This window comes from Chanodichthys erythropterus, chromosome 2, assembly GCF_024489055.1.
Source record: "Chanodichthys erythropterus isolate Z2021 chromosome 2, ASM2448905v1, whole genome shotgun sequence".
Classification (NCBI taxonomy): domain Eukaryota; kingdom Metazoa; phylum Chordata; class Actinopteri; order Cypriniformes; family Xenocyprididae; genus Chanodichthys; species Chanodichthys erythropterus.
Window position 1 is genome coordinate 2,362,372 of NC_090222.1, and position 27,791 is coordinate 2,390,162.

Genomic DNA, 27,791 nt, shown 5'->3' on the forward strand with positions numbered 1-27,791 from the left:
CGTCATTGTGTCACCTGTCACTGACGTCATATAAGCACTACCCTTGATCGGAGACAGCAATATATTATGTGTTTTAATATATTATATGTTTTATTATGTGTTTGTACCGCCACAGAGACAACACTATTTTTGTCAAATGGCTAACATAGCATTATCAGAAAGAGTTTTATTTGTGGTAACAGTAATACAGAATATTTTAAAATGAATTGCATGCCATTTAGCTACACACATCATCTAGCTTTTATTAATGATATTCTAATATCGATCTAGCTTTACTGCAGTGTGCTAGAAGTGTCTCAGACCAGCCACCGAGCAACCGTTAAACACAAGTTTAATCTTAATAATCAAGCATCAAAACGAAAGGAGCGGCAGCGGCCGACTGCAACATATAGTAAACATAATAAAAACAACAACAACATAAAATACCACAGTAAAATACTCTGCTTCATACCACAGTAGCATTAATAAAAGTTTAATACATTAGCTCATCCGTGAATATGATTCCGTTGGATTGCTTTGCATCGGCTTTGGAGGTGAAGACCACAACTCCCATGATTCCACACTCGTTCACGGCATCATCAAGCTACGCTTTGGGTATTTTGAATAAGCAGTGAAACTTGCATGGATTTCATTTCCCCCTTTTATAATGTTTACATTTTAGTCATCAGAGAATGGCTAATTAATTGAAATAATGAAACTTGTACAATTTAATTTTACATTTTTAGGGCCCAATGAAATACTTGTTTTCCATTTTAATTTATTTGGATTCCATTTTAATTGGACCCTTTTTTTCTTTTAGCATATAACACCATAAATAGTCAGTTATGACCATTGAGAAGCTGAACAGTGACATTTGCCCATGGCTCACTAGCCAACTCGATGAAAAAAACAATCGCAAATCCTGGACATCAGCGTAATTCATATTCATACAGACATTTTATATCATATTCAAAACCAAGTGTGACTCGACCATGCTTGCAGCCCTTGAGTAGTGAATTTTTTTCATGGACTTGACACCAAAGTACCAGTGCTTTTGACATCACTACTGAAGACATAATGCCCATCCAAACCTGACTTGTGAAAACCTCCTTTCACCAACAGTCCAGAGCAAAAAGGCTCACAAAGCCTCACTTTAGAAAATAGGCTAGGCTTGATTTTGACAGGAAAGTGCACAACAACATGCTGGCCATGGCTTAGACTTTACTGTGGGTCTCCTTTAATTACAGTCATCAGTGTGTCAATCATAATGACAGCCGTGTGGTCATGCCTGAGCTACAAGGTATGTTTAGATTCACAAGATCAAGAGGGGCGACTCGCTGATTGGCAAAGTCTTGAGTTTAAACAGATTGATTAGTCATGCCTGCTGAGTTGTTTTGTGTCTTTTTTATTGAGGCTCAGCTGTTAATGGGTTTTAATTCATCAATCAGTCTTTAATACACTCTTTTTCCACTTATAATGTTAGTCAAGGTTTATTGAACCAAATGTAGTCAGAAAAATGTTTTTATGTAAACAGCCTCTGTTATGATTGGCTAACTAACACATACTGGTGTAGTTAACACTGGCTCCACCTGAAAGCTGAAAAATTCTGCCTCCACAGGAAGGTAGGAAGACAACAAGGCACATCCGAGTCCAATGATCGTGTCACATCCTGTGCATTTGATTCCGTGACTGTGGAAAAAATATCTGCATCTGAAAGTTGCAGTTGGTGGTCAATTTGTGTGTAAATGTATGTTTTCAAAATGTTTTTTTTGTTTTTTTTTTGGTTGTTTGAGCAAATTTATTTGTTGTTAATTTGCTTTATAACAGGCCAAACTGGCCTTAAACAAAAATATCTGTAGCCATTTGAAATTAAAGGCACTGCATTTTAATTATGATCCAAACGAAGATGCTAGCATGAGCATTTGTTTTTGATCAAAATTAGATTGAAATATAGTGTTTAAAGTAAATACTCAAGGGTCTGACTTTAGATTTGTGAAATTATGCTACATTAGATACACCTGCACAAAACAAAAATAGCAGACAGACTGAATGAAAATGCAAATTCACTCTCTGACAGTAGGTGGCGCTTATGGAACAGCAGCGATATAGCATTTCTTTGAGTACCGTGTTGTGGAGCTGAACGAGGAGCTGGAGCGATTGATCAACACACGCCCAAGCAGCGGGACTTTTATTATGACAGTCGGCGGCGCTGCTTCCGCTTTTCCGGTCATGAGTATGAGGTAACGCAGCTCTGTTTATCATATTAGGTACATTTGAGAGTGTTGAAAATGATGTTATAACGTTACTCTGTGCGTTCGCTCGGCGGCTGCTGTGAGACACTGTTACACACTGCAGTAAGATAGATCCATTTTACAATATCAGATTAAATGCTGGATGGCTTGTGTTGATAAATGGCATGAAATTTATTTTAAGACGTATTGTATGATGGAGAAAATGCTGTATTACTGTTACTAAAAATAAAGCTGCATCTGATTATGCTATGTTAGCTACTTCACAAAATAGTGTTTTTCTCTGAGGCATGGTAAAGCATGAGACTCGCAAAACATCAAGAAAATTAGATTTAAACAATAAGACTAAACGTGTTGAGCTATATAACAATAATTAGTTTTCTCTCTATAAATATATATATATATATATATATATATCAAACGGGTCACACCACAAGAATTATTATATTATTTTTACAACATAAATGAATCATTGCTGAACTTACTTGAGCTGGACAAAGACACCATTTTCTTCTAGAGCTGCTGTGCAGCCAAAGTTATGTTCCCTCTATCACAGTAAAGCTGCTTTGAAACACTCTGCATTGTAAAATGCGCTATATAAATAAAATTGACTTGACTGCTGGGTCAAATATGGACAAACTCAACCTAGCATTTTGGGTTGTTTATTTACTGTAACTCAGCATAATGGGTTGATATATTAAATAAAATATGTACAAACCTTTATTTCACTTAAGAAATGCACCATTTTTTTGGTGCTCTCTCCTGAAGAGGATTCAGAAATCCTGCACTGTGTGTAACTCAACAGCTGGGTTGCAGTAACACCGTCGCTGGGTTTTTATGTCGAGGTGTGTTTTGTTTTAACTGTAAATGAGATTGAACCAGCCATGGACCATGGCTGGGTGACAATACAATTGGAAAGATAACCCAGGAAAATGACCCAACAGGCTCAACTCTGCATTTGAGTAGAAAAAAATAACCCAATGTTTTTATACATATCTTAATACACAGCACATTTTATACAGTTTTTATACAGTATTGCCAGTATATGCATGTAAACTCACTTAACATACAGTACATTTTAGAAGTAAAAATGAAACATTTAGACTTTTCCTTGAACTTTTGATATATAAGAGGTCACCATACTGTAAGAATATCCTGTAAGTTTCAGAACTAAAAACTTCCTTGTTAGTCCAATTAAAGCTTTTATTGACACCAGACCCAGAGAACGACCTGGAATGTGCCTATAGATGGTGAAACTCCGCCTCCACAGAATAAATCAACGCCTACTTCATCATTGCAATGTTAGCCCTGCCCACTGGTATGTTAGTGAGGAGGAGGAGAGAAGAGCGATACAGGACTAAAATAACATTACCTTTCAAAGCATCCTATTGCAGGAATATGATTATTTATTTTCAACAATGTGAATGTCTCAGTTGAGCTTTATTTATTTGTATTTGGTACTAGTATTCAGTGGATTCTTTGGTAAATCAATCGCATTCCGGCGCAGGCTTTGCAAAAAATAAATAAAAATCAAAGAACGTTCCCTTTACAATCGCTGGAGCTGTCAATCAACAGTGCAAGTTTATGAGTGACTGAGTTCTGGACTCGCACCAAAACTCCCATTTTAATTCAATGAGTCTCTTAGTTATATCGCATTTGCACTGTTAGTTAAGGCCTTTGCACACTGAGTCCGAAATTCACATGAGAAACTTTCGCATGTTAAAAAATAAATTCGACCTCGCGTAATGTCAATCTTGTTTGCACACTGCCTCCGAAGCTTTCGTCCGTCAAAAAAATATTCGCATCAGGTTCGATTTTCTGCGTTTTTCGCATCCGTGGCACGCATTTTGAGAGACGTTTTGACGATTCAGAGCCACTGTATGCGAACGCAAAAATCCCGAATGCCATCTGACAAGCTGATCCAAGTCATCTGCAGCACAAAGCAGCAGCACTGTATGACAAACAACGTGAGGAATACAAAGAGACCGAATATAAAGTCAGATTGTGCCAGTACCAAAGCATCAAACAGAGCCACTGACGTCCGGAAGTAAACTTCGAAATGCTCGGGATAATCACGTGGCTCCTTGATGAGGTGAACTCTCCTTTCTCTCTATGCAATCTCAGGATTGGATGGACCCTATATTTCCTTTCTTTTTCTCTTTTTAATAAGAGAGAGGACAACTTAATCGTGCTCACTGCTTGAAGACTTAGTTTTGTTTTTTGTTTTTTTCGCAACGGATTCATTAATACGCATCGGACTCAGTGTGCAAGGTCTCTGTGCGTGACAAATTTAGGATTACGAATACGAAAAAACGAATGTGAAAATTTCGGACTCAGTGTGCAAAGGCCTTTACGATGAAAGTAGGGCTGCAACGATTAATCGTGATTAATCGTTTTCAAAATAAAAGTCTGTGTTTATGTAATCTATATGTGTGTGTTCTGTGTATAATAATTATGTATATATAAATGCACACACATTCATGTATATATTTAAGAAAAATGTTATATTTATATATAAAATATTTGTTTATATGTAATATAAAATATATATAAATATATATATATATATATATATATATATATATATATATATATATATATATATATATATATGTATATATATATATATATATATATATATATATATATATATATATATATATATATATATATATATATATATATATATATATATATATTTATAATACATGCATATATTTCTAAACTTTATACCTGTATGTGTGTGTATTTATATATACATAATTATTATACACAGAACACACACATATATATTACGTAAACACAGACTTTTATTTTGAAAACGATTAATCGCGATTAATCGTTGCAGCCCTAGATGAAAGCATGTGTTAGTGTACAGAAATTGAGTTTCAATGACGAGATCACTGCTTTCATGATCTTAACAACATGTCTGTGATCGACTACAATCTTCATCACTGCAACCTTTCATGCCACGATCTAAATATAATGCCATAGATCTAAATGTAATGCAGAACTTTTCACAATTAGTTAACTTTGAGAGCTGTAATAGTTAAAATGTGCTAAAAGAGAGAGTAATACTTGGCTTTTTCATAGGCAAAGATGTCAGCCAATCACAGCAGTGGGCATTTACACTGCAGCAGACACGTCCCTTAAAACAGAGTGTTCAAATCAGAGGCTAAAATCAGGCTAGGAAAATGCCTTTTATTTCTAAATTATGACAATTTTGATGTTAAAAGCATAGTAACATTATAAGTGCACCCCAGAAAACATTATAAAACAATAAAACAGCACAGTTCATGACCCCTTTAAAAGTAATTCAAGTGTAATCAACCGATTATTGCTGGTTGTAGTGCCACTGCGTTTTTGCGGGGGAATGGCGAAACTCAGACTGCCATCCCACGTTTTCACTAATACTGAAAGATGTCGACTCCTAACATCAAAAGTGTTTAGATTCAGTACCTTTACTTGTGTTTCAAGTATGTGAAATGACTAATGTGACACTCTTTCTGTTTGTAATTCTGTCATGCTGTGAATTGATCTCTCCTGAAGAGGATGCAAAAAGCCTGAAATGTTGCCCCAGGTTGTTACGTCAGAGTGTAGAGGAGGCGTGCAGTGAGACTCTTCCAGCCACTTACTCAGCAAAACTACCCAACACTGGAGAAATAACCCCAAAATGATCAAATAGGCTCAACCCCATGTTTGGGTAGAAAAAGTTACCCAGCATTTTTAGAGTACAAACATGTGAATCTGTCATCATTTACTCACCTGCATGTTGTTCCAAACATGAACGACTTTCTTTATTCAGTGGCACAACTTCAAAAAGTAAGTTTGGCACATGAGGGTCAGTAAATGATGCACATTTATTTGTAGGTTTAAATAAAATAATACAAATTCCAGGTTTTCAGAGTGGCTTCAGACTCCAATTAATTCACCAAAACACAAATGCGATGCACAAAATCACAATGTTGCACCACCTGCTTTTTGTGGCAGGTGCAGTTTCACAGAGCGATGGAGAATGACTCATCTGGAGTGACACAGTGACCTTGTCTGTTTTGTCACAAATATGCTAGGAAAAACAATCAAACCATCCATTATCATAAGGACAAAAAATTTGTAGATATTTATTAATAATAATGAAAAAAAAAACCTTTCCCTCTTCCGAATACATTGTTTGGAATATAATAGAATATACTGTAGATCAGCTGGATCCATTGAAGTGCTTGTAATCATCAGAGACAGATGCATCTTTTCCATATTCAGGCATTAACATTTGTCCTCCTACTTGTTTCCAAGACTACTAAATGGCCTGCAGGTGTGCTTGTGTGTGTGTCTGAACGACACACACTCCAGTGGAAGAGCAGACGCTTGAAGCTGCGGCTTTTAGTGGCTGCCACTGGTGTCAAACATAATAACTGCTCTGAGGGAGCATTTGAAAGCAGGAGGGTCAAACTACTGCCCTAATGGAGACAAAAATACGCTTGACTTGCCCGCTGTCGCCCACTTGAAGAAACCCAAGCAGCGGCTGAAAAATGAAAGCAGGAGAAATGTCCCGTTTCCGTTGTTATCGCGGCACACGATCTCAGATCATCGCTCATTTCATGTGTCGCTAACGCAGAGGACGTGATCTGGAGTCGTCCTGCGGCACAGAGGGATTGTGTTTGTGTGTTTTGGGTAAAGTAAAGCCAGCAGAATATCTGTCTCTCCTCCGTAAGAGGGTAAATATAAGAATGGACAGCACAGATTTATTTTCTGCCCCCGCGGGGCTCATTTCCAGCCTTGTGTTTTCCTCCCTTTCAGGAAACCATTAATTAAAGCGCCGAGCTTCACGGCATAATCAATGATGCACCTTTCGTCCTAAATTTGGCTTTGTGGACAGTATTCTTTCTGCCTTTCTTTCTTTCTTTCTTTTTTCTTTTTTCCTTTAAAAGACTACAGAACTATACATCACAGGTAAAGCAAACATCAAGTACTGTTTCACACGAGTTTCATCATAATCTCCCGGTCTTTCGGGTTTGTTTTTGTGGCGCTCGAACGGATCACTCTTCCCGTCTGAAGCGAGCGACAGAGATTGATATAAGCGGTGTGAATTAGTAGGAGAAGAGAAGTGCCTCTATTCATTAACTAAAGCCTCCGCAACTCAGAAACAAAGTGCTTCCCTTTTATAAAACGGCGGCGCAAAACGACTAATACATCTTTATGTGCTATTAGGGTCTTTTGAGCGGCAGGCCTGGAAGCCTGTCTGTTTTTTTTTCTTTTTCTTTTTTTTTTTTAAGTGCTGTGCGATTGTCATTTATTGAAAGCCGTAATGGGCAACAGGGACACGGCCGCTCAACGTGCCTTTAATAGCTGTGTGAAACATTAAAAGTGGGGAATTTATTAGGAAGCCTTTTAACTAATGAATCTCAAGCGCTGCTGTACTCGCACGGTAAAAGCCTTTCTAATTTCTGTGAAGAAATATACGAGAGAGAGCTGCCTCCGCAATGAATGAAAACAAAACAACACGCACACTTCTGTACATCAATACAGTCTTGTGGAAATCAAGTGATGAACATGCAAAGTGTTGATTCATAGCGATGACAGTAATGCTTTTATGGGTAGAAACGATACAAACGTTTGTTTATCGGGGCATGTGATGTGGCTTATAGCACTTGCTGTTTGTTTCACCTTTAGATTGTTCGACAAATTTATAAATAAATCAACATAAAGTTTCACTGTGTGCAAAATATATGTATTTTTTATTTATATTTAGAAATTATCTTTGCAATATCATGTATTCTGTATTATGTGTTCTATATAATATATTTTCAGTTCAATAAGATACATAGGATACGAGCTGTGGTATTATCACAAAACGTAGATCATACTATGGCAAATACTGCAATCCTTATATCTTGTGCTTCATAAAGCATTGCGATTCTAACCTTGAGTATGTAATGATTTATTCTTTTTCATTTGACTGCAGTACATTTTTTATGATAGGTGACTTTCGAGTGACATTGCTTGCAAATTGCATGTTTTATCTCCAGCTTGTTCTTCCCAGTAATGCTGTAAAACCCAAAATGAACACAGATGCTCTTTTTGAATATGAAAAAAAAAAAAACCATCTTAAATTTGTGCAGCTGTGCTGTCGTTTACTTCATCATATTCATACGTCTTCTCTCAGATGAGAGTAATAACGAACTATGCATTTGTAATGAATATCCAGTGTCAAAGGCTTGAAACAGAAAATAATAACTAGATTTGCATTTCCTGAAGGAAACAGCAGTGTTTACAAAGAAGCAAAACATAAAAAGTTGACAGTTTAGGATGGTGTAGTAAGTGTTGATGATAGTCCAGTCGGAATACATTTTTTTTTTTTTATTATTATTATTACTTTGTTATTATTAAAATATTATTATTATTATTAATATTATTATTTATTCATATTATTAATATTTTATTATCAGGGAACTCTGTAAATGTTCATTTTTTATTAAACGCATTCTATCTAAAATGCTTTGAATAATACTACTTAAATGAATTGTGATATTATGATTTAAAGGTGATAGAGAGGATTTTTTCGCCGACTGAGAATCCAAAGACTGTTACTGAGTTTTTGAAGTGAGCTGTGAAGGAGGGGGGTTGTTCTTATGCATGCGCTCATTTCAAAAACTCAGTAACAGTCTTTGGATTCTCAGTCGGCGAAAAAATCCTCTCTATCACCTTTAAATCATAATATCACAATTCATTTTAGTAGTATTATTCAAAGCATTTTAGATAGAATGCGTTTTAGAAAAAATTAACATTTACAGAGTATCCCAAAGGAACGCCTCCCAAAACGAGTGTTTACCACCGGCATTCGCTGTGTCGAGTTTTTTGGATTCATTATGTTGGATTCACCGCAGGTAACTCATAATCTGCAGTTGTTACTCCTGTCTCCTGACAAAAACATTGCATGCGGTGCCTGTGGAGTGTGGAAAGTTACTGGAGAGCGCAGCCGCGCTCATCTCTCACAAGGAACGTCATGGCAGTGATTGACAAGCCAGAGGGCCAATCGTTTATGCGATGATCGCGTAAACGATTGGCTGATGTTTTTAAGGCCCTACCTCGTGCACAGATGATGTATATTAATATTATTCCTTTCAGTGCACCTAATAAATAGTCTTTTATCAGTAAGTAAAGACAGTTTCAAGTAATATTGCAAAAATGTATAAAACAAAACATCCTCTTTAGCACCTTTAAATGATGTTTGCCTTCACACTTTGAGGAGTTTGGCTTCAGATGCTCAATGTTCTAATCGCAAGAAAGCGTGTCAAAATGACTATTAATGACTTATAAATGGTTAGTTCATTAGTTCATCCAAAAATTCTGCATTTACTTACTCTCATGTTGTTTTCATGCATCACATAAGCATGTGCATTTCCGTGTTTACTACAGTATGCGTGTTGTTGTAATACTATTCATTGTGTCTCTTCAGAAGACTTGGATTTGGATAAGACCACTCCATTGATTATTTTTATGATGCCTTTATGACTTTTTTTTATTTTTTATCTTTTAAGTTTTAGAGGAATGGACTTTAAATAGAGGGACAGAAATCTGTCAGGTTTCATTAAAAAAAAATATTCATTTGTGTTTGGAAGTTGAACGAAAATCTTATAGGTTTGAAACAACATGAGGGTGAGTACATGATGGCAGAATTTACATTTTTTGGGTGAATTATGCCTTATAAATGCAGTAGGGATGGGACAATACATAGATGCATCGCGAATCGAGAAATGATTCTGGATCAATTCTGATTTTTTCTGTATGTATCTTGATTCTCTCTCGAATCAATTCTGAGCTTAGTTTTTAACAGCAGGTGGCACTGTGTGCTTTAGAAACAGACATACTCTGATTCCTTCCAGTTCCTTACACACACCACTTGAACCTTCTATAAAATAATCATTCATAAAGTTCAAAAAGGTTGAAGCGAATTACAAGGGTGTTTGCAATGGGCTTTTTACATTAATCTCGCATCATAAAAGCATTCTGAGGTGCAAGTACATTCTCAGACTCAGTCGAACGCATGAACGCTCTTCTTTGTGAGCATGCGGTTAAAAAATAGCCTAGAGCGCCATCTGCTGTTAAAAATTAAGCTCAGAATCAATTTGCGATACATTTGGAAAATATCAGAAACAATCCATGAATCGCGATGCATCGATATATTGTTCCAGCCATAAAGTACAGCAGGCTGAGTTTTGGAAAACTTACTTTATTTCGCGAATCATATCGTTTAACTCAACAATACATATCACGATATCTCAATAACGATGTATCATTACACCCATTAATTAGTAGTGATTTTACAAGCATTAAAGTCCCTGTGAAGTGGCATGATGAGCTCAGATTTCCTCAATGTATTGAGGTTTTTCTGATTGAAGCATGAAGTTTGGGTGGGGCATATAAGAGCTTTTTAAAAATAGTCAATAACATGATGCTCTGATTCGCTCTAAATTTGGCACACTTAATCTGTAGAAACTTATGACAAAAGGTTATCAAAAATAATTTAGATTTCTCAAATTTAAAGCAGAACTAAGTAACTTTTTTTACCTTCATAAATAGTTTTCTAAGTCCTTACGATGGTTAATTGACTTGTAGTGGTGTGTTTGAGGCGAGCACTAACCCCCTCTGGCACGTCTACGCCAGAAAACAGCACTTGCAAGTTGAGCTGCGCCGACCCGAAACAATCTCGCCTCATGTTCACGTTCACGCGTGAGTGACAAAATGCTTTACGGTAATTCAAAAACAATGTATATATTATGACTTCATAAGACAATTTCGAAAATTACCCACCTCCATCGAGATGTCTTGTACTGTATTTGCAAAACTACTGTGCTGGTGAGCGTTGTAGTTGTAGTCCAGAGCTGCGCTTGGAGTATTTACGACAGTGTGATTCACGGAAGGAACCTGTAGGGGGAGCTTCGCAAATCTTACTGAGTTCCGCTTTAAGGGTTGTTGCAAACTAACATATGGGTATACTTTCAAAGCTTTTATCAAGAAAACAAAGTTTTACACAACCTTGAGTTTTTTAAAACCTAGTTGTTTGACTGCTACTCACAAAATTGGGTGTATCAAGATACCCCTGACAATGTGTTTCTTTTATTCATTTTTTAATTTTTCTTTAACTGCGAATTAATTGTTAATTTTCACTGCGAATGGCAGATGAAGGCTGTAATTCTAAAGTTTTTAATACAGTCATTTTGCATCAGTGCAAATAGTTAAATATTTCCTCACTTTTTGAAGTCAGTTGTCTCTTTCAGAACTAGCAGGTATTTTTTGTCAATCTTCATCAAACCATCATTTACAATATCAGAAGAGTTTCAAGTTTGTTGACTTTGCAGTAACAACACACAATTTTTTGAAAAAATATATGGAAATTGTATCACTAACTCATCTACATGAGATATTTCTGCTTGGACTGCGATTATTGTGTTTTGCAATTATTTTTTGAAGAAGCAATGCATTACAGATATCTTCAGCGATGTGAGTCAGTTACTAGCGTGAATCAAATTATAAGCGTTCTCTTCATTAGCCGTGTGGAATAGTAAGCATCTCTGCTCAGGAGTTTGCAGTCTCCTCATAGTACACACTGAAACAGAGAAACATCTCTGATTAATCCCCCATGATTCTTGGCATTAGAGATCACTTTTTAACGGGCGGCGCTTCAGGACCGTGAGCGGAGTGTAAATAATGTATAAATGTAAAGGCAGTGCTTTCAGCTTTCAAACATTTGAACAAAACTCCTGCATTTGCTCATGTGTGGGCTTTTTGGACAATAGACCACTCATTTCTTATCCTCCATCTTTGTTTCTCTTTACCTGTTCCAGCAGTTCTGCTCAAGAGAAATAAATGGCCCTCCTGTTTGTTGGTGCTGCACCTGTCATTTATCAGACACTTTTGCTCGTAGGTGTGCGAGTTCTTTGAAGAAACGTGCGGGAGTTCAGTGTGTGTGTGTTGGTGTTTGTATCTCTGGAGCGGGTAATTTAGTGCCGTGTGGGCTCGAGGCGGGCAGATAAGCTGTTTGCTAAAACTAACAATTAAAACTTGATCATGCTGTCAGTTCAAATGGAATGAAATGGAACCAAAAAGTAATTAAAAGGATAGCGTGCAAATGACAATTATATCTTTTAGCTTTCTATTACCAGCGCTGTGAATTTAATTATTGCAGCAGCTTCGACACAAATGTGCACGCATAAACGCAGACTTTAGGATAAGTGAGCAGGCTGCCTTTCTACAGAGCCATGTGCATTTTTTTGCTCATAGCTTTTTAAAACCAGGACAGTCAAGAAATCCATGCGAGACGGTGCAGGTATTTAGATGTTGCGGTGAAATGATTGCTGGGGGCTATGTTGGTCCAATTAGTGTGTTTAAAGTCACGGGTGAGTTTCTGCTGTGTTCCCAGCTCACCCAGTCAGCACATATGGCCGAGGGCCCTTCATCCACAGAGTTAATTAGACTGTCAGGATCCATCGGCCTCACCGTGGACTCCATCCTCCCCCCCGCATACAGGTGGTCAGATCTCCGGCTGCCCACAGTTTTAGAGCTGTTACTTACCATCATGCACTCGCCATATGTCCTGCAAAGACAACTTTCAACCACTTGATTATATCATCATAATATCTGCAGATATATTTAGTGCGTCTAAAGAAATGTGCTTTTGTTCTCTGCACTGGAGAGAAGGAAACATGGTCAAGGGAATGCTGGCTCCCCACTGATAATGGTTTCGCTCGCCGGCAGTGCGAAGAAACGCTGCGAAACCGTCAGACTGAAAGTGTTAAGGGTGCTCTGGGCACAGACTGCGAGCATCTTGAGCACTAGTTCGTGTAGGAGTAGAGCGAATCGCTGTCCTGGAAACCATGTCATTGCCGCAGTATGTGCGATTGGTACATTTTGATGGAAAGAGTACAAAAATAAAGTATACTGGAAGCAGAGCATTATTTGTTTTAAAGGGGTCATAAAAAGCATGATGTAAAAATATAATAACTTTTAGAACTGAAAACTTCCTCAACTATTGGAAGAGCAAAAGCAAAAATGGATTTCTGATGTCAGGAAGTGAGGGATGTATGACCCACCAACATGTACAATGTCATTTTGTATTGACTATTTGGTGTGGACATTTGGCTTTCAGGTAATGAGGAAACAGAATAGATACTGTTATTCCCAAATGATAGAACAACTAACAAGGGTTAAGTCTGTCAAACCTGTTCCTAGCTGTAAGCCCCATCCTTCTGAAGAATCCCATTGTTAGGAAAAACTGGGTCCCACTTTATATTAGGTGGCCTTAACTACTATGTACTTACATTTAAATGAATCATTTGATACAATGCACTTATTGTGTACATACATGTTTTTACATTGTACTTATATTTTAAAAACACCTGCATGCAATTACATCTGTAATTAATTTCTGTAATTACATTTATAATTACGCTGTTGAGCCATCCCTTACACCTTGACTCACCCTTAAACCTACCCATACCACCAAACCTGTCCCTAAAAACCAGCAAAAGTGTTTTCAATATGAACAATACAAATACAATACAATATGAACACAATAAGTACATTGTTCTTATTTTTTGATGCAAGTACATAGTAGTTAAGGCCACGTAATATAAAGTGGGACCGAAAACTGATTGAAAAACAGCCTGAGATCAGGCCGAACCTCATGAATGACTAATTTGGAAATATCCACATTGGCTACAAATACACAAAATCAAACTCCTTATCTAAAGTGCATGGGAGCCTCAATTCACAATTGATTTCAGTGGAGTTTGAGCTTAGCATGTTGCCATGTTAGCATGTTATTAAGGCACCTGTTTTTAATGTGATCACAAGTGGTCAACATGATCTGGAATCAGCTGTTTCCACATGATATTAAAATGCATTTCAAATGCATCTCCTGTAACCACTTCTGTTTAGATTTATCTGTTTAGACACTCCCATCTTCATTCATCACACTCTGCATCACTTTCACAGCAGAGCTGAATGCGTTGCTTGGATAACATTGTCTGAACACAACGTTCAAATGCATTATTAGAGGCCGACTGATTTGTCATAACCAATTTCTGGAACTATCGGCTTTCGGCAATAATCCACACCATTGCGGGAGTGGCTGAAAGGGCTCCACTGTCATTACACATTTAAAGAGCGCCCTCTAGAGGAGAAATAAAAACTATCACGCTTTCACTTTATTTACTGAACGTTTCAGTTTTTGTGATGCGCATCCTGTTTGTTTTCTTTATTTTACAAAAGCACAATGGTTTGTTATTATTGTGAATGTACACAAATACATTTAGACCAATTACAGTTTCGAGTTATGCATTACTCTTATCTGTATGGCCAAAAATTAGTATTTTTAAGTTCTTTCCAATGTTAAAGGGATAGTTCACCCAAAAATGAAAATGTGATGTTTATCTGCTTACCCCCAGCACATCCAGGATGTAGGTGACTTTCTTTCTTCAGTAGAACACAAATGATGATTTTTAACTCCAACCGTTGCCATCTGTCAGTCAAATAATGCAAGTGGATGGGAACTTCTACTATAAGAGTAAATAAAACTTGCATAGACAAGTCCAAATTAAACCCTGCGGATCGTGACAACACATTGATGTCCTAAGACACGAAGCGATCAGTTTGTGCGATAAACCACATAAATGTGTCATCAATGTGTCGTCACGATCCGCAGGGATTCATTTGGATTTCCACTAGCATTGTTTGACTGATAGACGACAACGGTTGGAGTTAAAAATCATCATTTGTGTTCTACTGAAGAAACAAAGACACCTCCATCTTGGATGTGCTGGGGGTAAGCAGATAAACATCACATTTTCATTTCTGGGTGAACTATCCCTTTAACAGGAAAATATGCAAGTGATCGCGCAGACGCATCATGCAGTAAGCGCACTACTAATTTATCATCCTCCCTCTGCACAAACAGTTAAATTTGTGCCTATAAAAAGTGCACATTGATCTAGGTTAACGTTAGAGCGAGCAGCCATGCAAACTGCCTACAATTTAAACCACTGTTTACACATGACAACTGCGCTTTACTAGAATCACCCTCAGTGATTGGATTATGGAACCAGGCCTGGTCTGTTGGTATTTATAGATGGCCAGGGTGTCAGTGCCATGAACTAGGATTAATAAATGCTTTTGAAGTATCGGCATGTACTGCCCAACTCAATTATCGGTATCGGTTAAATCCAATATCGCTCGACCTTTAGTTATTATGTATTATGTAAATAGGTGGAGAGCAGGTGTGGATCTTCAAACACATTTGACAACATCAGCATCTACATTACGAAAGCGATCTCGGTTGAATGCACTTTCAAAAGTGGACAAGCTCAAAATATTTTAGACACCATTTACACCTATGTTTACATTCAAAATCGGCTCAATGAAAACATAGTAATTCCAGATACATCAGGGCCTAAGGGACACGATACACAGTGGAAAAATACATAGCACACCAAAATATTTGGGTACAACAGTCAATTTTATTTAAGTTGCACTATATTTATTGTTAATTTTAACTATTAAATTTAATTATTTTATAACACTCTACTTCGCTATCTTGGGATGATGTTTTCACTGAGCTCTTTGCAATGGACTTTGGGATTGTCATCTCTGTGAAGCAAGTTTTGGAAAAGATGTTTTGAAATTGTAAAGTTTTAAATTTAGAATAATCTATAACATGGTGCACATGGCTTTTGCCTGAATGGACACCTTGGCAAGCAAGCCAGTGCTGGACCAATGGGACACAAGTCCATTTGCTTTTTTGGGATTCACAAATTCAAAACTGACCCTCTAACTTCCTCGTGTTTTTGAGTATGATTCATCAGTGCACCATATGAAAAAAACAAAAACAACAAAAAAAGCCTTTCTAGTCTTAGACAGAGAGGAGTAAAGCTGAGATTGTGCTTTCAGGTGCAAATAATTTCAGACACTTAAAGTTCTGAATGGGAGCCTGGTCTGATGGTGTTAGATTTACCCCCGAGCCTGAAACTGAACGAGCTGAAATGGGCAGCCAGTGTGGCAATCACTCCACTCACACACTGTGATGAAAAGTCCAGTTTACTGCCGTTATTTCTGCAGCCAGTAAAGAGAGATTAAAAACTCTCTTTTGACGTACAGCCGACTGAGAGTTTGCCAGACTTGTTTTAAAACGTGTCGTACACTGTATGGGTTGGCTGATGGATTACCTCAGGGCTACACTACCGTGTGGAGTGTACAATAGCACATGGGGGACCACCCTGACCCACATCACGATTTCATGTAGTTTGACGAGCATTCATCACAACACTTGAGTGCGCTTCAAAGGAAAATAACCAAATGTGAGACATTTGCTGAGATCATTAAGTAATGACAACTCCGTATTTGCTACATGTATGCATTACTTCGAGGTGAATGTTGGGGCACGCATACATTTGCATTCATTTGCATGTTTAAGGTGTGCAGGGACACTGGCAGTCCTTTACAGACAAAGCTGATAAATCAAAATGAAGGGGGCTCTTAAAACAAGTGCAGCAGTTTGGTAACCGTGGTGAGACAACTGTTCAGTCGGATAGGAAGAGAGCTCCTAATTACCTATGAATATTTATAAGTTGGTCCTCTGTAGACCCACCCTGGGAATATGATGGGTCGGACCAGCTGAGTCTGATGCTGCCATTCTGATGGGAGGCGTAGAGGGATGCACCTTCTCCTCACGTTCTTTTTAGAGAACATGTGGCACTCAGCAGAAGGTGAAGTTATATGGAAACACCAACCTCCAATGAAGCACTAACAGCTTTATGGTAGCTTTTTTTGTAATTGGCTCCAATTGGGCTATTAAAGCTGATGAAGTTGATCTCTGTTTTAAAACCTAGTTTGAGCTCCTTGCCTGTCTACTGCATACTTTCAAGGGAGGAACTGAAATGGAACCTTGTAATTGGCTGATTTGTATATTCTATGTTAGGGGATGCACAGACTAGTCGGCTTAAAATGCTCTGCATGACGCTTTAAAGGGGTCATGAATTGCATTAGTTTCCTGGGGTGCACTTATAATGTAAGTATGATTTTTACATCAAAATTGTCATAATTTAGAAATACAAGGTGTAAATGCCCACTGCTGTGATTGGCTGACATCTTTGCATATGAAAATAACATTACACATGGAACTCTGGAAAACTTTTAGCACATTTTTTTTTCTATTACTGTTCTCAAGGTTTACTAATCGTGAAAAGTGTTGAATATAGCATTATATTTAAATCATGGCATGAAAGGTTGCAGTGATGAACATGTTGCCGATCAGACATGTTGTTGAGCGCATGAATGCAGTGATCTCATTGTAACTCGATTTCTGCACACTAACGAATGCTTTCATCATAACTAGCACTGCAAACACAATAATGTAAATTAGAGATTTGTTGATTCTAACAGGAGTTTAGAGAACTCAGTCACTGATAACCTTGCACTGTTTGATTGACAGCTCCAGCGATTGTAAAGGGAGTGTTCTTTGATCACTTTCTATATATAATTTACTCAGTTTAAATAACAGATTATATTCATCCTACTAAGAGAAACAATGTGAAGTTGACCATTTAGTCACTGGTTTGATTTACTGACAATAAATGATTTTGAGACAAAGAACATCTGACTGTACATCATTCATTACATATCAGAAATCAGTGGACATTTTGTTTAGACATGTGCATATCAAACGATTTGTAACTAAGCAATAGTGACACATTAAAAAACTTTTTTACTCACATAAGTGTGTTGCACCATTCCTTGTAAAACTTCAGGCTCTCTGAAAATCCAGTGCAGCTACTGTGTTTTTCCACAACATTTTGCACTCTTCAAAGGCAAGTCTATCGCTTAGTTGTTCAATCAAGTGTTAGCGTCATATCTACTACTAAATCAGTGGGCGGGACTACAGTGGTAATAATGTAGAAGTAGGCATTGATAATCTTCAGAGGAGGTCTTTCACCTATCAATGTCATAATAAATAGGCACATTCCAAAACCAGTCGTAATCTGGGCTTGTTTAAATAAAAGCTGTTTTTGGACTAACAAGGAAGCTTGCAGTTTTGAAACTTACAGTATATTCTTGTAGTATGATGACCTGATATATGTCAAAAGCTCAAGGAAAATTTGATTTCTCAATTCATGAATCCCTTTAAGCTTGATGTTGACTAGTCACTGATCATGGCCTATAGAGGGCGCAACAGGGAAAACAAAAATCATCACATTTGCGCTCTGTGTCTAACAGTTAAAATGACAAATAAATGCATACTCCGAGAGCGCTCCACAAGATATGTTTAATTATACAATCTGTATGCTCAGTATTGTTCGGGTGAATGCACGTTTTAACAGCTTATTGTACACGTAAGTTAATTGTCGTTCTAAACTAATGCGCGTCTACATTGTAACACACACACACACAGACAGTAGTGCACACATCACGTGCAGAACATGCACACACAGAAACATTCAGTAGTGCAGAAATGTATTGTAGGAGCAATAGCCTTGTGGGCAGCACTGTCATATGCCATTGTTGTGCACCCGCGTTTGAGTCTCAGCTTGAGGTTCAGGCTTATTTGTTCATTAATGACATCATCAGTGACTAGTCGATGTCTAATAACATAAATGTTGACTTTAAAAAAAATCTGAAGTCGTTCAACCCATATTCTACGTAGGTAGCAACTCTACACAGCACACAGTTACAATATTGTTTTTCTCTCTGAGATATTCGCAATGTATTCAGGGATTGCTGTTTCTATGAAAAATACATGTGATGCTTCCTAAGTATTGGGCCATAAAAAGGTATCTTAAGCTGGGCTCACTCTTGCTCACATGGCTTTTTTGGGAGGTAGACTTGACCTTCAAACCTGATCTAAAAGTCTTTAAAAAAAAAAAAAAAAAAAAAAAAAAAAATTATCGAAAAAATTCTCAAGCCCTACATTTCTCGTTGAATATCATGTTTTACAGTTGTGGCCAGAATTATTAGACCCCTTCATAAATATGATCAAAGATGACTCTAAAAATAAATCTGCATTGTTTATCCTTTTGATCTTTAATTTATAAAATTAGCAAAAATCTAACCTTTCATTGAAGGAAAAGAATTGAAAGTGGGGGGAAGTAACATTATGAAATAAATGTTTTTCTCCAAAACACGTTTCCCACAATTATTAACACCCTTTTATTCAATTCTTTTTGCAACCTCCTTTTGCCAAGATAACAGCTCTGAGTCTTCTTCTATAATGCCTGATGAGTTTGGAGAACACCTGAAAGAGATCAGAGACAATTCCTCAATACAGAATCTCTCCAGATCCTTCAGATTCCCAGCTCCAAGTTGGTGCTTCTTCTCTTCAGTTCACTCCACTCATTTCTTTAGGGTTCAGGTCAGGGAACTGGGAATACCATGGCAGAAGCTTCATTTTGTGCTCAGTGACCCATTTTTGTGCTGGTTTTGATGTTTGTTTTGGATCATTGTCCCGACGGATGATCCAACCACAGCCCATTATAAGATTTCTAGCACAGTTGGTCAGGTTTTGATTTTTTATCTGTTGATATTTGGTAGAATCCATGATGCCATGTATCTGAACAAGTTGTCCAGGACCTCCAGCACAAAAATAGGCCCACAACATTAAAGATCCAGCAGTATATTTGACCGTGGGCATGGGGCACTTTTTATCCATGTGTGCACCAAAACCATCTGGTGGGTTTGCTGCCAAAAAGCTCTTGTTTTAGTTTCATCTGACCATAGAAGCTTGTCCCGTTTGAAGTTCCAGTCTTGTCTGACAACTGAATATGCTGGAGATTGTTTCTGGATGAGAGCAGAGGATTTTTCTTGAAAACCTCCCGAACAGCTTGTGGGGATGTAGGTGCTTTTGATAAAAATTTTTTAAGCTTTCTGAGATTCAAGACTCAACTAATCTCTGCAATTCTCCAGCTGTGATCCTTGGAGAGTCTTTGGACACTCAAACTTTCATCCTTACTGTGCATTAGGACGATTTAGACACACGTCCTCTTTCAGTCAGATTTGTAACATCTTTAGTTGATTGTAACTTCTCAATTATTGTCCTGATAGTGGAAATGGGGATTTTCAATGCTTCAGCTATTTTCTTACAGCCACTTTCTATTTTGTGAAGCTCGACAATCATTTGCTACACATCAGAACTATATTCTTTGTTTTTTCTCATTGTGATGAATGATTAAGGGAATTTGGCCTTTATGTTTCCTCATGTTTATACTCCTGTGGAACAGGAAGTCATGGCTGGCCAATTTCATGTTCATGATCACCCCGGTGAGCTAAAAAAATTTAAATAAGACTGGGAATATACTTCAGAGATATTTTACTCATAAAAAATTCTAGGGGTGTTAATAATTGTGGGCAATGTGTTTTGGAGAAAAACATTTATTTCTTAATGTTATTTCCCCCCCACTTTCAATTCTTTTCCTTCAATGAAAGGTTAGATTTTTGCTAATTTTATGTATTAAAGATCAAAAGGATAAACAATGCAGATTTATTTTTAGAGTCATCTTTGATCATATTTATGAAGGGGTCTAATAATTCTGGCCACAACTGTACCTGGAAATGTCACATTTCAAAAGTAAAATTGTTTAAAAATTATGTGCTAAAAAACTTGGGCCCAATCCCAATTCTACCCCTCACCCCTTCCCTTTCCCCTTTTGCGTGTTCACATGAAGGGGTAGGGGTGTCTCAATTCTCTTTTGGCTGGAGTGGTAGGGGTAAGGGGAAGGGCCAGAAAGCCCTTCAAACAAAGAGTTTTCGGGACCACACTTCGAACGAAGGGGTATGAGACATTTCCATGCATACACCAATTACCGTGCTGCTAGAATGTGTGTAGTGATCGTGATAGTGATATTTCCACTCAGGATCGATCACTTGTGTGTTACCTGGCTGCCAGTTTCTCCGTAGCTTGCTAGAGCGCTATTTGAATGATGTGAACACAAATGAGTGATACAGTTAAAAGTAATATCTGTCATCTTTCATAGCACAGTCAATATTTACATATTGTATCGTCTGTAAACTCTTGCATTACCAAGGCAACAACTGATTCATTTGTATTACATTGCAAAGAGCTCCATTATCGCAGCACCACAGTAGAAAACGAAACCAACAGGCCGGCTCAGCATGGAATGAAACTTGGCTCGATGGAAGAGCGGCTCCACCAGTCTTGTAAATTCTGTATCATTCTGTATCGTTGCACTTCATTGCTGTTCATACTGGTTAAATGTTACAAGACACTAAAAAAAGAAACTAGGTATGATGACGTGTGTAATGGTGTAGTAGTGGTGTCCCATTTCTTAGGTTAAAATTTTCACCCCTGCACCTTGCCACTCTTTGAAGGGGCAAGCGGAAGGGTGAAGGGGTATAAAAGAGAATTGGGATTGGGCCTTACTCTTGAATATCTTCTTAGTCATCTCCACCACAGAAATTCTTATTGCTTGTTTTAGACTAATGGGTACTTCACCGCTATGAATTTTAGGTCACATAGGGGGTGCTCTTGAACCTTAAGGTCAAGATGAAAGAGAAATAGCAACAAATCTTTTCTTCCATATTGTGACATACTGAAATTGAACAATTGAAACTGAAAAAAAAGAAAAAAAAATGTTTCTATGCATCTGTTGTTGATTGGATGGTGAGATGTGGAAGTTGCACTCTAAAGTGGAGGTAGATGAACTTGCAGTGGCAGGATTTAAGCACGCTAATGATTGGAGAAATGTGGCATAAGTCACCAGAGAGAAGTCTGTGGTTTTCACCGGAAGATCCATTTATCGCATTTTTATTAAACATCGCAAGGTCAAAATAATGAATCCAGATGAATTGTTGAAAATTAAACGGATGAATTATTCACAATAATATGTAGAATACATTTACAAAATCAATTTTCATAGAATAGGTGACTCTCTCATTTCATGCCAGTTTTAAAATGACATACAGGACACCTTTATTCATGTAGACCTCATAGATGTGCGCATACGAATACAAGTCCACAAGACAACTCCTTACTGTTGTAATGAAGTTCACCACTGCAGAACATTCCCCGGCTTTTCTGTCCACTTATTAAATGATCCTTATGCAGTCACATCTTCAGTGCTGTGCTTTCAAGCATCTTTCAGCTATTAATAATCCCTTCCGTTTGGCTTTTCAGTCTTGATTTTAAATCAGATCAGGGCCCTATAATAACTCTCTCAGCCTAATTATTTTTCTTTTAATTTAAAGCGTGCCAGAGCAGAACGGTAAAAGAGAGACCGATAGCATTGTTAATGAATCCTGATCCCCTGATCCAAGACACAGACACAGGAATGAGGGATGCTGAAAGCCGGAGACGTCAGACAGAAAGAGACAAATAATTAGAACGGTTTCTAGATTTGTTTTACTCAATGTGCTTTGATTAGATTTTTGTACATTCCTGTCTTCTTTTTGATCTAATAAAATCCAAACTTTCTGCTCCTCTTTAACTATGGTGGTAGTGAAAAAAGCCATACTCAGCAGTATTGCTAAAGTACTTGCTGGCTTTTCATCTCTCATTGGAATTCTGTGGAGATGGATGGCTGTCAACCCCAGTGTGATGTCACTGCAGAGCTGGACAGAGTGGGCGGATTGATTGACAGCTCCTGACACTGCTTGGAGAGTTTCCCTCTCCGTAATCCTGGTGGCCTTTTGCAAGGTTTTAATGTTTGAGCTCTCCGAGCACTCTGTACACGCTCAGCCATTCATAAAGGGTTGAAGTCCCAACAGTCATTCATTGAAAAGCACTTGATCTGACAGCATCAGTATAAAGTATCATTTTTGGTCAGGACCGCTTTGGGTTCAGTATCCTTTGACTCTGGCATTCGTTGATTGATTAGTTTAGGTAAAGTCACTGATGACTGCCTTGTGGGAGACCTGAGTTGCTCATTAGCTGTGCATTAAAGTGGCTTCATTAAGTTTTGGCTCCTGGTGCCCCGTCTCTCTGACCATATGTGTCTCCATCACACATGTTGCCACATCTGCTACACATACACTCACCGTCTTCAACCTCTTGCACGCTACATTGAACAGGTTCACGGTATTTTGAGATCTCAAGACAAGATCTTGTTGTCAACAGGCAACTGAAATTTGTCTTGCATGTTTGCAGATTGGCCAGTTGGTGTTCAAGGGCATGAAAAGGTTGAACAGAATCCAGTCTATAGTGTTCGAGACAGCTTACAACACCAATGAAAACCTGCTCATCTGCGCACCCACCGGTGCCGGCAAAACCAACATCGCCATGCTCACCGTCCTCCACGAGATCCGTCAGCACCTGCAGCCTGGGGGAGTCATCCGCAAGGACCAGTTTAAGGTAAACACACACTCACGGAGACAGTATTGTTGAGTGAGCTGTTGGCTTTCTGGCAGCCAATAACTCATTTCCGCACCAGTCCTTATGCCTCACGTACGGCACAACCTGATTGGACGCGTTTGTTTAGTTCATGTCAAGCAAGGATAGACTTGAGCATTAAATATGTGTCAAGAAGTTCCACCATAGTTTGGAGATGTAAACGGATGCATTGTCTCGAGAAGCACATTTTCACACGCCCGCATGTCAGCTTCAACGATGATAGACAGTCGTCATACATCACCATTAAACTCTTACTTTAAGCAGCCAGCTTCATATTTCTTTGTAAATTGTTATTTGTACTGGTTGCCAGGGAACAAATGGCACTGTGCTGTTTTCTCATTTATCATGAGCTTGTCCTGTCTCTCTCCCCATCTCTCTTTCCTGCCTCTATAGATTGTATACGTAGCTCCTATGAAGGCCCTGGCTGCTGAGATGACTAATTACTTCAGTAAGCGATTGGAGCCTCTGGGCATCGCTGTCAAGGAGCTGACGGGAGACATGCAGCTGACCAAAGGAGAAATCCTCCGCACTCAGGTAACAAATACAAACGGATGCACCTTTGGCTATAATAATATTGGACATTGTCTGGTGGCAGCTAGACTTTGTTCGCTTCACTGGACTTGTACTTGGCTAATCCCAGCCCCAACTCATCAGTGGCTTCATCTGTTGTCTGATGCTTGGGGATGGTCATACATCATGATGCCATGAAACTCGATTTCCTGATAAAAGGCTGGTGTATAGATGTTGAGGGTGGTGTAATGTTGGTGTTAAAGATCTCAAGTGGTAGCAAAAAGGTGGTAGGGTTAAATGGGTCCTATTATGTTTTTTCGTCAGGGTGTAATGTTGCTGTTTGAGCATGAAAAAGCTCTGCAAAGTTCAAAGTCCCTCCAGCGGGAGTTTTTCTCTATATCAGTGTCAGTGATTCTCAACTCCCTGAAACGCCTCCATTGTAGTCTTGAGTTTTCTTCCGGGAATGAGCATGTCACAATATTCCTCTTTTAAATAAATACATTGACAAAGACAGAATTTCATAAAACAAATGACAAATTGCTCTGAAAATAGGTGTATATCCAATCCTGCTTAATGGAGTCCATGAGGCCGTGGTCTTATAAAGCACATGTCTTGTCTCACCGATCAATATTATTGTACAACTGAGACACATCTGTTTGCAGTGCTGCAGCGCGCACAGTTCCAGGCCAACAGTTTCAGGACGGAAGTGTGTGTACGTGGCAAGCGGTGAAGAACACAGCATATAAGCAGTAATGCGCTGGTTCTTAGCCTTATACAAGCTCCCAAGGACTGCAAACTGATAATTTAAGTATATTGAGCAGCAGGGCTTGACATTAACACCCGCCAACCCGCTAAATGTGTGTGTAATTCAGCAGTGCCGTGTAACGCACTCAATCCTGTTAGCCACTTTGGTGGGTTGAAATATACATTTTTTCAATTGTAGTCTTTTAAAAAGGCATCTGAAATAATAAACTGAGTGCAATGTAGTGTTGTCAAATATAGAGAGAGATTTTTCCATACATATCGATACTGCAATAACTGAAATGCTTCCAGTACTCATTTTCCGCCGAATAGACACACTGCTCTTTCTCTTTCATCTCTCCAACAGCACAACACAAATTCTCCTCCCCACACTCACTTGTTTCATTTGCTCCGTAGGAATATTGTTGAGGGCTTGAATTTCAGCGTGAGATTGTGTGCATTGCACATAATTTTACCCATTCCCACAGATTTTGTTCTCACGCCCAAAGTGCGCCACATAAAAGCTCCTATCAGTACTAAATTGAGTTATTTTTCACTGCTTATTGCACTTAAACAGTCAAATAAACTCAAAATAATGTCAAAATGGGGAAAAACTGCCATATAGAAAAACTATATAAAAAAACAACAACTGCCATATAGATATTTTTAATATCTCATAATTTGGCAGCAGGTATATTAGGCTGCTGTCACTTTAAGACCTGACACACATATCCATTTATACTGTTACACATGTGTTTTCTTTCTCTACTGTTTATGTTCACTTGAAACATAACTGACTGTGTTTACATGAATACTCACAAAGACCGGCATTTTGACATTATTTTGTGTGTATTTGACTGTTTAAGTGCAATAAGCAGTGAAAAATAACTCAGTTTAGTACTGATACATTATATACATACGTATATAATATACATACAGTGCTTCCCACACATTTCAAATTTACTTACGGTGGTAGCCAGGCGAAAAATCCTCCGATTATCCATGGCACAAAAATGGTCTACTACATGTGACAAACAAATAATGTGTGATTTTTAACAGTATTTTCATTTATTGAAATTAATTTTAATTAAATAGCATACTATTACATTTAATTACATACTAATATTATGCATTGTAAATTATGCAAAATTTCAGCATTTAAATGGTTCTCCTTTTCCTATGTTCTCCTTGCTGTCATATAGTGTCTCTCTTAGTGAACACAGTGAGACACAGATTTTATTAGTAAAATTTATAAAATGTGTCAAATAATGTTCTTAGTCTTTTCTTCCTGTGGGTGAGACTACAATAATTTACTATTAATTAAATGGAAATCAAACTAAATATACCAATATACCAATAATGCCCAGAAGAAGAAGAAAAAAACTTAGCTTGTGACTTTTAATTATAAACAAGCCTGAAACTCTTATTTTAAAATTTCTTTACACTTTGAAGCAGTCTGAAGCGCTGTTGCGTGAGCTTGTAGAATGCACAACAGCGCCGCCTTCTGACTTTGCAAAATGCAGCACCCGTGGGAATGTTAGCGAAAGTAAACAGTTCTGATGCACACATAACGAGCAGGTACAAAGTGACTAGTTAATCGATCACGGATGGTTTCATTATCTTGGGCGGATATAAAAGTATAAGAGAATAAAAATAATAAATGCAAAAATGTGTCTCCAAATATACTTGGGTGGCAGTTAATATACCTGGGCGGCCCGCCCAAGTAAAGTCTATGTGTGGGAAGCACTGTACTAAATTGAGTCTATATATATATATATATATATATAGTATATATAACTTTACTTTGGGTTGATGGAATTTCAAAATTGCTGATTTGTTTCCAGGTTTTAGGTGTAACTTTGCAAATGGTTGATAGGCCCTCAATGTATTAGTTGGCTACAGTAGGTGAATTGAGCATGTTCTTACAATGGTGTTAAAGCACACATTTTGTGAAAATGTTTGCTTTAAGTTCAGTTGCACATTTTGTGCCATCATCACATTTTTCTCTCTGCCCAAATTCACACTTTCAGGAAGGAAACATCCAGGCCGATTTTAAGGGTGTGAATTGCTTAAATAAAGTGTTTACCTCGTATCAAACAAGCCAATGAGAGTTGTGAAAATGAAGTCCTCTTGACTTCTGCTGGCTGTATGAAAACCTTCGCAGAGATTTTGAACATTTGTTTATGTACACGCTTAAAAAGACCCTTCAAATTAGTTGTCGCTTCCTTCAATAACCACGATTTTTGACAATGTTGACTCTCTCTCACATTCCCTTCCCTGTAGATTCATGCAATAATGGATAGACGGAGACTTCTAAGAGCACTTAATTGTTAAAACAAGACTGGAGAGATGAAGAATATATTTAGAGGATTGTAGAGAACAGGAAAGAGTAATGGGTCAAGTGGTGTGAATAGTGTTATATCAATGGCTTTATAAAGGGAAATCATCCTCGTTTTCCCCTCAGGAAGCTTACCTTCTTCTGACCATTACAATTGAGTGCCCTCGCTGTACTTCCCAAACAGCAGAGCAAACAAAGCAAAAATGGAGAGATATGAAGCGAGGAGACGTGTTGTAGAATAATAAGGCATCATCACACCTTCTCTCTGGCTGAAAGCAGTGCTTTACTGCCCCCTCTGCCCTGTGTCTTTAAGACAGTGGCAGGCTTGCACAACAGTTCTTTAAAAAATGACCATCTCCGCAGTGGTTAGCTGGGAGAATATCAAGTATCTTGCCTATTTTTGCAGCATTGGAGATGTCTCTGAGGTGTGTGATAGACGCTGAGGCAGGAAAAACAAGTGGTCATTACCGGCAGACCTCACAGTTTGGCTCGTGGAGCTCAGAGACATGGTGTCATTGCTCGTGCCTGCTTTTTGGCTATGCACACTGTGTTTTAACCATTATTTTAGTTAATTGCTCAAAATGGC

The 27,791-nt window shown here is 38.0% G+C and overlaps 1 protein-coding gene across 2 annotated transcripts in view; it reads left to right on the top strand.

The window, feature by feature from the left end:
* The window catches only part of ascc3 (activating signal cointegrator 1 complex subunit 3), a 260,611-nt gene that overhangs the window by 73,213 nt on the left and 159,607 nt on the right, over positions 1 to 27,791 (top strand). For both annotated transcript variants that reach the window (XM_067399556.1, XM_067399566.1), the window contains exons 9-10: positions 23,374 to 23,577; positions 24,010 to 24,150. In XM_067399556.1, coding sequence (XP_067255657.1) covers positions 23,374 to 23,577; positions 24,010 to 24,150 — 345 coding nt within the window. The remainder of the gene's footprint in view (positions 1 to 23,373; positions 23,578 to 24,009; positions 24,151 to 27,791) is intronic.